Consider the following 12,087-nt stretch of genomic DNA (forward strand, 5'->3'; position numbering starts at 1 on the left):
TCTGCCTCGGTCATTCACTTTGAAACATCCATTCCAGGAGGAGATATAGATGAAGCAACATTCAATCTCCTCTTGATCTCTGCTTTGAGCTTCCATAACTAGGCCATGGCTTGTTCAGAACCCAGCTGTGCATTAGGTGGGCCAATGGATGCACACAGCTCCACTCATGCAAGCAACAGTCCAAAAGCTGCTGTCTTGTGTGAGTGGAGCTTGAGAGACCCGATTCCCTTTTCTCCCACCAACTCACTGCATCTCAATCAAAGCTCCTGCTGTCATTGCTCCAAATACAAAGCCGGGAGAGAAGCAGAATTAGAGTGAGGAATCCTGCTCCATTTTAGGTAGATTTTTTTTAAAAAAATTATTTCTCCACATACATTCCTCAATGTAGTACACCTTCTATTTTAGTACAATAAAATACAAATATTTTGTTGGTAAATAATCCGCCCCTGTATACTATTCTAGTTTTGTCATCCAGTTGAATCAATTGTCATGTAATTAAATTTCACCATTAATATTTCTTCAGATATTTAATCGAAACAATATTTCTAACTTATTAAACAGTCAGCCAAGGGGCCTTCATCCTCTCTTTATACATTTTATCTAGTTCCTCTCCCCACCCCCTCTAACTGGGCCACCAAGATGCAAAGGTTCGAGACCATGGCTCTGGTGTGCCACCAGCCTGTTTCGTTCACTTCAGCCCAATGTAGCAATGCAGCAAGAAGTCGGAGCCTTGGCTCGTGCTCTGGAATATGGAACTGCTGCAAAGATGGGTTGCTCGGAGTCTGAAAATTACTTGACAGCATATAATCGGTGAGGCGATCTGACAAATGCCATCCGTAGAGAAGGGCCAAGCCTGTTTTTTGGCCCTCCTATCAGATAGGCAGCATCTGGGAGGAGTTAAAACCATCGAGTAGTGTATTGCTAGACAGACCGGAAGAAGAGAAATTTCCATCTTCCGGAAAGGAACACGAGCGTAGAGTGGCGTGCGGAGAGGGTGGTGTGGAGAGGCGCTCTCGCCTCTTCCAGGGATCGAAGTGTCAGCTGGAAGGTGAATTGAGGGCAGATTGGAGGAGAATCCGGGAGCAACTCAGGCTGTTCTGTTCCCTCCACAGCGTGGAAGCAGAGAAGCAACTAGAATTTCTCCCTAATTGTAAGTTGCTCCTCTCCATGTTTAGTTTTCACCCATTGCTTCTTGTTCTACCCTAAAGTGCTTTGGGGAATAGGTTGACTCCCTCTTCTTTATGGCAACCCCTGAGATACTGGAACACGGCTATCATATCTCCCATAGTTCTTCTTTTCATTTAACTAGACGTACCCAGTTCTGCTACAGTTCTTCATATGTTTTAGCCTCCATCTTCGTTACTCTTCTCTGTACCCTTTTCAGAGTCTCAACATCCTTTTTGCATTGCGGCGACCAAAACTGAATGCAGTGTTCCAAGTGTGGCATTATAAAGTGGTATTAACACTTCATGTGATCTTGATTCTATCCCTCTGAGGGCAGAAAAAGACCTCATGGTCCATCTAGTCTGCCCTTATACTATTTCCTGTATTTTATTTTAGGATGGATATATGTTTATCCCAGGCATGTTTAAATTCAGTTACTGTGGATTACCAATCACGTCTGCTGGAAGTTTGTTCCAAGCACCTACTACTCTTTCATTAGAATAGTATTTTCTCACGTTGCTTCTGATCTTTCCCCCAACTAACCTTAAATTGTGCCCCCTTGTTCTTGTGTCCACTTTCCTATTAAAAACAGTTCCCTCCTGAACCTTATTGAATCCTTTAACATATGTAAATGCTTCGATCATGTCCCCCCCCCTTCTGCCCCCCAGACCAATGTTTTCCAACCTTGGCAACTTGAAGATATCTGGACTTCAACTTCTGGGAATTGACGTCAAAATATCTTCAAGTTGCCAAGGTTGGGAAACACTGCTCCAGACTATACAGATTGAGTTCATTAAGTCTTTCCTGATACGTTTTATGCTTAAGACCTTCCACCATTTTTGCAGCCCGTCTTCGGACCCGTTCAGTTTGATCAGTACAGTATCTTTTTGTAGGCGTGGTCTCCAGAACTGTTAATGCAGCCTAGAGCTGTGTTGCCTTTTTTGGCAGCTGCTGACTCATATTTCAATGGTTGAGTCCTGCAGGACTCCCAAGATCCTTCTCAGTTATGGGTGTGTGTGTGTGCGCGCGCAGGTGGGCGCGCGTGCGCACTGCACAAAAACGTTTTCCGGACTAGAAGGAGAAGCCGAGGTCAGTTGGAGAAGGGAAGGGAAGTGTTTTTTGGGAGGCTGCCATCTAGAGGTAAGAAAGCGAACTTCTTGCCGCGCCCTTCCGCCGCCCTGCAGAGGACCTCTTGCGATCACCACCACCCCGCCCAGGAGAAGCCCCCATTTTCGTATCCTGGGAGGTCGGAACGGGTGCAGTGCAAGTCATCCACCTTGCAGAGGATCTTCCCAAGGGCACCGTGGGACAGGAAAGTGCAGCGATTCCGGGGCCGGCCGACCCCCCTCCGCCTCCCCGTTTGCTCCACGTTTCCTGCCTCTCTAAGCGGCGGAGCTCGCTGGCCCGTTTAACCATTGCGGCGCCGGCGGGAAAACCTGGGGAGCCTTTTCAAGCGTCCTTTTTTCCCCCCTTGCCGCGAAATTGTCAACCTCGAGGAAGGCGAGTTGGGGGTGCGGGTGGGAATGGGAAATGGGAGTCTGAAAGGTTCCTTCTGCGTGTGTGTGTGTGTGTGTGCGTGTGTGTGAAAAGAAGATTTGATAATACTGGGCTTAGAAAATTTAAGAGCTAGGTCATCTTCGATCTGATCCTTCCGGTCAACGACTACTTCATCTTCAACCAGGACAACACACGAGCACTCAACAGATACAAATTTTAACGTAAACCTCTTCAAACTCGAAGCCCTCAATCTTATATACTGGGAGCGCGCCATTTTGGCTGGAGAAAGCGAAGGAGATTGTTGCACCTCATGGGTGAGAGAGAAGCGAAGTCGGAGAGCCTCGTGGTGCAATCTCCCGGCGGTTGGAGCTCCTCGCCACACTGCTCGCCAAGGCCTGTGCTCTGCGGTAGGGCCTGGCTCTTCATGGCCCCGAGCGCCAGACTGCCTCGCCCCCAGGCCAAGCAGTAGAAGCAGCAGCATAGCCAGGGGCATGTGGAAGTCCCCTTCCTCCTCAGAGAGGGGTGGCATACAAATCTTCTTGTTATTGTTATTATTAATATTACATCCCATGGGCGGTGGGCAACGCGGAGTTTAGGCAGCAGAGCCGGAGAAGACTTGACAAAAACGCAGTTGTGGGTGGGGGAACCTTATCTCAAAGGGAACGTTCAGCCTTGGCAGACTCAAAAGCAGAGAACATTATATTCATTACCCAAACGTATCAACATCCCCAAATTCGGTCTTTCTTCTTCTTTTTATAACTCTGTGTGTGTGTGTGTGTGAGTGTGTGTGAGAGTGTGTGAGAGTGTGTGCGTGTGCTGGATATGTCACCCAATATTTTCCCTCTCTTCTCCTCCCCCCCTCCCTGGTTTTTGATTTGGAACCATCAGAGCATTTTTTTCACGACTTTTAAAATTATACCTGCTTCTTGTCCACTGCTATTTTTCCCAAGTGGCAATTAAAAAAAACAATGATTTCCTCTCTTTTTTAGGGAGCAAAGAAGAGAAGGTGAAAGAGGAGGAAAAGAGAGGAGTCCCCTTTGTCGCTCTGATCCTAGGGTAGGAGGATTATCTATCTATATCTATCTATCTATCTATCTATCTATCTGCCTACCTACCTACCCATCCATCCACCTACCTGCCTATCTATCAATCTATATATCTATCAATCTATCTATCCATCCATTTATTCATTTATTTATTCATTCATGGACCTTGCAGGTCATCAAGTCCAACCCCCTGCCCAAGCAGGAAACCCTATACCTCCCCAGCCAGATGGCAGTCCAATCTCCTCTTGAAAATGTCCAGTGTTGGGGCATTCACAATCTCCATTGGCAGGCCGTTCCACTGATTGATCACTCTGACCCGTCAGGAAGTTCTTCCTTATTTCCAAGTGGAATCTCTCCTTTGTCAGCTCCCAACCATTGTTCCTCATCTGGCCCTGTGGTGCCCTGGAGAATAATATGACTCCTTCCTCTCTGTGGCAACCCCTCAAGTACCTGTGTACTGCTATCATGTCTCCCCTGGCCCTACTTTTTCACTAGGCTATCCATGCCCAGTTCCATCAATCTCTCTTGGTGTGACTTGGTTTCTAGTCCCCAATGGGCGTTTTTGTGTATGTCTTCCTGCGTGAAAGATATGTGAGAGAGGAAAGAGGAGGACAAGAGAAAGAAATGAGAAAACGATTGAGGGAGAGAATGAAAGGAAAGAGAGAAACATGAGAGAGAGAAAGAGATGAGAGAAGGGGAGAGGGGAGAAAGAGGGGAGAAAGAAAAAAGATGAGTAGCAGAAGATAAGAGAAAAATGAGAGAGAGAGAAAATAGAAAGAGAGGGAGATGGGGAAAGAAAGAGAAAGATAGAGAGAGATATGTGTTTAAAAGAAAATAGAAAAATGGCTCCTTGTGTTTAAGGCTGCAGACCCCTTGGTTAGGCAAACAGCATGGTCATTTAAGAGAACCTGGTGGTGATTAAGCAAACATTGGTTGTTAAACAAGTCCATTTTCCCTTATGGGCATTTTTAAAAAAAAAATATTTTTATTGTTTTCAAAATAAAAGACATAACATGACACACTAACATAAAATAGACAGAGCCTTCGGAGAGGGGCGGCATACAAATCCAAATAATAAATAAAATAAATAAATAAATAAATAACACATAAAATAGAAAGGAGCTACAATTGCTCCGCTCAGTATTGAAGTCTTCTTAGTACAAAAAGGGGAAATTAATTATTATTTAGATCAATTCAGAAAAGTAAACATTTCTGTAAAATATCTTTATATAATCTACTCTACCTAATAAATTTAACTATTAAACTCTTTACTTCAACATCTTTAAACATTCCTTTTATTCCGCCAACAATAAACCTTTTGCCAAGTTTTGTAAAATTATTTTTCTACTTGATTATATATCCCTTATGGGCATTTTTTAACCAGAAACCAGAAGAAACTGTTGGGAACTGGCCAAAAACAGAGAAAACCTCAGTCACATGACTGTGGGATATTGCAACTGGACATAAATGTGTATTTGTGCGTGTGTGCGGTCGTGTGTATGTACAGGGCTGTCAAAATTTTAAAAAGACAAGAAGCTCTGAGGAGGTCGGTCATAAATTTGAACACTTGCTAAGCAACCAGCCATTAAGTGAGGACCACTTGTATTTGGTTTGCCTTAAGGGTTCAGAGCTGAATGGAATCCGGTTTCCTTTAATCCTTTGGGGGATGATAAAAGGTCAAGCTGCAGGAATCCTCCTGGGGGGAATTAGGATCGTGACCATTTAAGCCACCCCGACACATTGGGATTCCGCAGGAAGCACTTTCAGAGTTTGGACGACACCAGCCAGTAGTGTGTTAGGAAGTCTCTGCTGGCTCTGGTGCCTCTTTCTTTCTTTCTTTCTTTCTTTCTTTCTTTCTTTCTTTCTCTTTTCTTTCTTTCTCTTTTCTTTCTTTCTTTTTTCTTTCTCTCTTTCTCTTTCTTTCTTTCTCTTTCTTTCTTTCTTTTTCTCTCTTTCTCTTTCTTTCTTTCTTTCTTTCTCTTTCTTTCTTTCTTTCTCTCTTTCTTTTTCTCTCTTTCTCTTTCTTTCTTTTTTCTTTCTTTCTCTTTCTTTCTCTTTCTTTTTTCTTTCTTTCTTTTTTCTTTCTCTCTTTCTCTCTTCTCTTTCTTTCTTTTTTCTTTCTTTCTCTTTCTTTCTTTCTTTTTTCTTTCTCTCTTTCTCTTTCTCTCTTTCTCTTTCTTTCTTTTTTTCTTTCTTTCTCTTTCTTTTTTCTTTCTTTTTTTCTATTTTTCTCTTTTTTCTTTCTTTCTCTTTCTTTCTTTCTTTTTTTCTTTCTCTTTCTTTCTCCTTTCTTTTTTTCTTTCTATCTTTCTTTCTATTTTTCTTTCTTTCTCTTTCTTTCTTTTTTTCTTTCTTTCTTTTTCTTTCTTTCTTTCTCTCTCTTTCTTTTTCTTTCTTTCTCTCTCTCTCTCCCCCTCCCTTCGATGTGTATGTGTGTGTGAGAGAGAGAGAGACAGACAGTGTTTCTGTACCTGTGTCTGCCACTCTCACACTTGCACACACTTGAGGGTTTTAACTGGATGCAAAATGATGCAGCCCCTCTCTTGCCATTGCCTTTGTGTCTCAGTGTTTTAAACAGGCAAACTGCAGAACAGAAACTGGGCAGGGCAGGGGGACTAGATTGGGGGCAAGGCCAGCCAGCCATCATTACCGATTCTCTGAACCCCTGGCAGCCGTCACTACCAGTATGGCCAAACTTACTATTATTATTTATTGGATTTGTATGCCGCCCCCCTCCACAGACTCGGGGGCGGCTAACAACAATGATAAAAAACAACATGTAACAATCCAATTTAATAAAACAACTAAAAACCCTTATTATAAAAACCAAACATACACACAAACATACCATAAATAATTTGTAATGGCCTAGGGGGAAGGAATATCCTAACTCCCGCATGCCTGGCGACAAAGGTGGGTCTTGAGTAATTTGCGAAAGACAAGGAGGATGGGGGCCGTTCTAATCTCTGGGGGGAGTTGATTCCAGAGGGCTGGGGCCGCCACAGAGAAGGCTCTTCCCCTGGGGCCCGCCAAACGACATTGAAGGCCAACTCTGTGGGACCTTATCGGCCGCTGGGATTTGTGCGGTAGAAACTGGTCCTAATCAGGAGCATTTCACCCCTGGATGTGCCTAGCTTTGAAGAGCATAACAGAAGGGAGAAACCAGGCAGCAAAGTGTACAAGTCTTAACAAGCGAGGTTTAGAGAATTAACTCCTAACCATAGCAAAATAGCACAAGCAGTTCTTTACAGAAACAAATAGCAACGTTTAGATTGATTCGTGTCACTATGCCCCTTCAGTATAAGCTAGCAGTGTGCTCTAATTACCTGAAAGTGAATGCAGTCCTAGTCAGCAGCACCAGAGGGATAATATCAAGATCACATGAAGCATTAGTACTGTATTATACTGTATTGGTAAGACTACACTTTGAATACTGCATCCAGTTTTGGTCACCAGGATAGAAAAAAAGGGGTTCGGACACTAGGAGGACTGCAAAAAAGAAGAACAAAGACATTTAAGGGAGTGGAGAGTAAAACAAATAATGTACAGATTGTAGGAACTGGATAACAGAGAAGGACTCAGGTGATATCAGAGGTGGGTTCCTGCAGGTTCAGGCTAGCTCTACAGCAGTGTTTCCCAACCTTGGCAACTTGAAGCTATTTGGACTTCAACTCTCAGAATTTCCCAGCCAGCATCTTGCTTCCCAGCCTGGCCCATTCAATTGCCACAACTGCCACCCCCAAATTTTTCCCCACTGTGACACATGCCACCACATAGAGCAGGACTCTGCAAGGTTTGTGCAGCAGCACTGCTGCGAGGTTCAACATACCAGTGCATCCGTGAATGGAAGCTCACGGCAGTGCTGCAATTTGTGCTTGCAATGGCAAAACAAGCCTGGCAAAGTCCTACTCCACGAGGCAGTGTGGGCGGGACACGTAATGTATATAGTTTTCTTTTTTCACATCTTCTGCAATCATTTTATAAACAATTAAAGTTATTCTTTCCTTTTAATTCTATAGACAAAGAAGACGGCAGTAAGAGCACTCCAGACAACTGAGAATAACAAGCAACGTTAAAAAGGAAAGCACAGCAAGCTGGAAAACCAAATATTTTTCATTTCCTTCAGAAAACTCCAAAATTCTCCCCCTTCCCCAGCAGATGATCCAGAAGAGATTTCAAACTGAAAATTCTAGATTATGAGGAACACAAGGATACATTACAGGTAATCCTCAACTTAGAACAGTTCACAAAATGATCCACATTGGAGAGAAAGAATACTAATGTGGCCAAAGATTTAGTCAGAACACAGCTCCCTTGTGGTTCACAGAAGGACCCACATTGGAGAGAAGCCCTACAACATCTCCCTATATACTGAGCATGGCAACTTGGTGATACATTAGAGAATTCACACTAGGGAGAAATCCGTTGAATGCTCTGATTGTGGGAAAAGTTTCGGTCTGAACTCTGACCTTGTGATACGCTGGAGTATGTACACAAAAAAGAAATCATATGATAGTTCTGATTGCGAGAAAAGTTTCACCACAAATTGCCTCCCTCTGATGCACCAGAGAACACATACAGAAGAGAAACCTTTTGAATGTCCTGACTGTGGGAAAAGTTTCAGTCGGAATTCCTACCTAGTTATACACCAGAGGACTCACACAGGAGAGAAACCCTTTGAATGTCCTGATTGTGGGAAAAGTTTCAGTCAGAATTCCAGCCTACTGGTACATCAGAGGACTCACACTGGAGAGAAACCCTTTGAATGTCCTGATTGTGGAAAACGTTTCAGTCAGAATTCCAGCCTACTGGTACATCAGAGGACTCACACTGGAGAGAAACCCTTTGAATGTCCTGATTGTGGAAAAAGTTTCAGTCAGAATTCCAGCTTACTGGTACATCAGAGGACTCACACAGGAGAGAAACCCTTTGAATGTCCTGATTGTGGGAAAACTTTCAATCAAAGTTCCCACTTGGTGCTACACCAGAATAGTCATACAGGAGAAAAACTCTTTGAATGTCCTGATTGCGGAAAAAGTTTCGCTACAAATTACCTCTTCATAATGCACCGGAGAAAACACACAGGAGAGAAACCTTTTGAATGTCCTGACTGTGGAAAATGTTTCAGTCACAATTGCCATTTGATGGAACACCAGAGGACTCACACAGGAGAGAAACCCTTTGAATGTCCTGATTGTGGGAAATGTTTCAGTCGCAATTCCTATCTGGTAAGACACAAGAGGACTCACACAGAAGAGAAATTCTTTGAATGTCCCGACTGTGGGAAAAGTTTCCGTCAAAATTCCCACTTGGTGGTACACCTGAGGACACACACAGGAGAGAAACCCTTTGAATGCCCTGATTGTGGGAAAACTTTCAGTCAAACGTCCCACTTGCTAGTACACATGAGGATACATACAGGAGAGAAACCATTCCAGTGTAATCTTTGTGGGAAAAGTTTCAGTCACAATTCACAACTAGTGAGGCACCTGAGGACTCACACAGGGGAAAAACCATATGAGTGTCCAGTTTGTGAGAAACGTTTCAGTCTCAACTCCACCCTGGTGATTCACCACAGGACTCACACAGGAGAGAAACCCTTTGAATGTCCTGATTGTGGGAAAAGTTTCAATCGCAATTCCCTGTTGGTGGTACACCAGAGTATTCACACAGGAGAGAAACTCTTTCCATGTCCTGATTGTGGAAAAAGTTTCCGTCACCATTCCAACCTCCTAAGACATAAGAAGATTCACACAGAAGCGAAATTCTTTGAATGTCCTGACTGTGGGAAAAGATTCAGTCGCAATTCCCAGTTGGTGGCACACCAGTGTATTCACACAGCAGAGGAACGCTTTGAATGTCCTGATTGTGGGAAAAGTTTCAATCAAAATTCCCACTTGGTTGCACATCTGAGGACACACAGAGGAGAGAAACCATTCCAATGTAGCCTTTGTGGGAAAAGTTTCAATCACAATTCACATCTGATGAGCCACCAGAGGACTCACACAGGAGAAAAACCGTATGAGTGTCCAGTTTGTGGGAAAAGTTTCACTGAGAATTCCAGCCTGGTGAGACACCAGGGGACTCACACAGGAGAGAAACCCTTTGAGTGTCCTGTTTGTGGGAAAACTTTCACTCAAAATTATCACTTGGTGGTACACCTGAGGACACACACAGGAGAGAAACCATTTCAGTGTAGTCTTTGTGGGAAAAGTTTCAGTCTCAATTCCAGCCTGGTGAGCCACCAGAGGACTCACACAGGAGAAAAACCGTATGAGTGTCCTGAATGTGGGAAAAGTTTCAGTCGCAATTCCCACTTGGTGGTACACCTAAGGACACACACATGAGAGAAACCATTAGAAACACTTCATGTTTCCCTCCGCAGATGAGCTTTATAGAGATGTTGACTTCAGGTTTCCAACAGGATGTGGCACCTGCCCACACTGCCAAAAGCACCAAAACCTGGTTCAATGACCGTGGGATTACTGTGCTTGATTGGCCAACAAACTTGCCTGACCTGAACCCCTTAGAGCAGTGATTTTCAACCTTTTTTGAGCCGCGGCACATTTTTTACATTTTAAAATCCTGGGGCACACGACCAACCAAAATGACATCCTAAGACTCTCTCCTCTCTTTTTCCATCCCTGTCTCCTCCCCACCCTTGTGTGTGTGTTTGTATACACACTCTTGAACCATTTCCCAAAACAGGTGAGGGCTGGGGTTTTTTTCTTTCTTATTCTTTGGGTGCTTTTTATCATATGCTTTAAATCAAGAGTCACGTCTCTTTTGTTTCTCTCTCTTTCATTCTCTGTCTCTATCATTTTCTCATTTCTCTTTTTTCCTTCCCTTTTTGCTCATTTCTCTCTCCCTCTCCTTTTCTCTCTCTTGCTTTCTCTCTCTCGCTTTCTTTCTCTCCCTCTCGCTTTCTTTCTCTCCCTCTCGCTTTCTTTCTCTCTCTCTCTCTGTCTCTCTCTTTCTCTCTTGCTTTCTTTTTCTTTCTCTCTCTCTCTCTCTCACACACACTCTCTCTCTGCAAAAAGTTGCGAGACCAGAACCTGAGCTTCCTTCTTCGCGGCACACCTGACCATGTCTCACGGCACACTGGTTGAAAAACACTGCCTTAGAGAATCTGTGGGGCATTGCCAAGAGAAAGATGAGAGTCATGGGACTGAACAATGCAGAAGAGCTGAAGTCCACTGTTGAAGCATCCTGGTCTTCCATAGCACCTCAGCAGTGCTACAAGCTGATAGCTTCTATGCCACACCACATTGAGGCAGTAATTGCTGCCAAAGGGCCCCAAACCAATAGTTTTCAGAGGTCCTATACTGTTCTATGTACACTCCTTGTTTTATTGATCACATGTAATATTCAAATTTCTGAAATGGGGGATTTAGGGTTTTCATGAGTTGTACCCCATAGTTATCACAGTTATGACAAATCACAGCTTGAACTGACTTGCCTTGCATGTAATGTCTCTCGTATATTACATTTCACTTTTTAAGTTGCAGTTCTGAAATAAATGAGCTTTTGCACGATAGTCTGGTTTTTTTTAGTTTCTCCTGTACATTACTGTATTTTTCAGACACTTTAAAAAAGTGAAAACAGTGATTCATTTAATGACTATGGGCATAGTGAGGTCAAATGCCTGTTACAATCAAGGGCAATTAAATGCTGTTTTTTCAGTAATCACGTCATTGGGTGGGAAAAACCATGGTATAGGAAAAAAACTGCGAAGTATTTTTTTAATTAATATTTTTTGGAAAACCGTGGTATAGGCTATTCGCGAAGTTCGAACCCGCAAAAATCGAGGGAACACTAATAATAATATTATTATTATTATTATTATTTATTAGACTTGTATATCGCCCCTCTCCGAATACTCGCAGCGGCTGAAAACAATAATACAGAATAGTGTAATACAGAAATACAAATCTAATATTAAAAACAATTATAAAAAACTCATTATAAAACCAATACAATCCAAACAAACCATACATGAAATGGAACAGCTAAGGGTATGTCAATTTCCCCAAGCCTGGCGACATAGGTGGGTTTTCAGAAGTTTGCGAAAGGCAAGGAGGGTGGGGGCAGTCCTAATCTCTGGGGGGAGCTGATTCCAGAGGTCCGGGGCCACCACAGAGAAGGCGCTTCCCCTGGGTCCCGCCAGACGACATTGTTTTGTCGACAGGACCTGGAGAAGGCCAACTCTGTGGGACCTCTGTGGAACCGCAAATACCACCTGTGGTTGGCCCCAGAGTGGGGTGGGAATGGAGAGTTTGCAGTATCCTTTCCCTACCATGCCCACGAAGCCACACCACACCCGTGAAGCCACACTCAGAACGGAGAGTAAAAAATTTTGAATTTCACCACTGACATCACC

The 12,087-nt window shown here is 43.5% G+C and overlaps 1 protein-coding gene across 3 annotated transcripts in view; it reads left to right on the forward strand.

The window, feature by feature from the left end:
* The first annotated feature begins 924 nt into the window (after positions 1–924).
* The window catches only part of LOC139160023 (zinc finger and SCAN domain-containing protein 2-like), a 58,152-nt gene continuing 46,989 nt past the window's right edge, over positions 925–12,087 (forward strand). Inside the window, exons 1-3 of one of the 3 annotated variants that reach the window (XM_070737526.1) lie at positions 925–1,150; positions 3,651–3,717; positions 7,727–11,244. In XM_070737526.1, the coding sequence (XP_070593627.1) occupies positions 8,195–10,054 (1,860 nt within the window). In that variant the 5' untranslated portion in view covers positions 925–1,150; positions 3,651–3,717; positions 7,727–8,194 and the 3' untranslated portion in view covers positions 10,055–11,244. Of the gene's footprint in view, positions 1,151–3,650; positions 3,718–7,726; positions 11,245–12,087 lie in introns of those variants that run through there. The other 2 variants (XM_070737527.1, XM_070737530.1) reach the window with 2 other exon arrangements.

This window comes from Erythrolamprus reginae, chromosome 2 (assembly GCF_031021105.1).
Source record: "Erythrolamprus reginae isolate rEryReg1 chromosome 2, rEryReg1.hap1, whole genome shotgun sequence".
Lineage (NCBI taxonomy): Eukaryota > Metazoa > Chordata > Lepidosauria > Squamata > Dipsadidae > Erythrolamprus > Erythrolamprus reginae.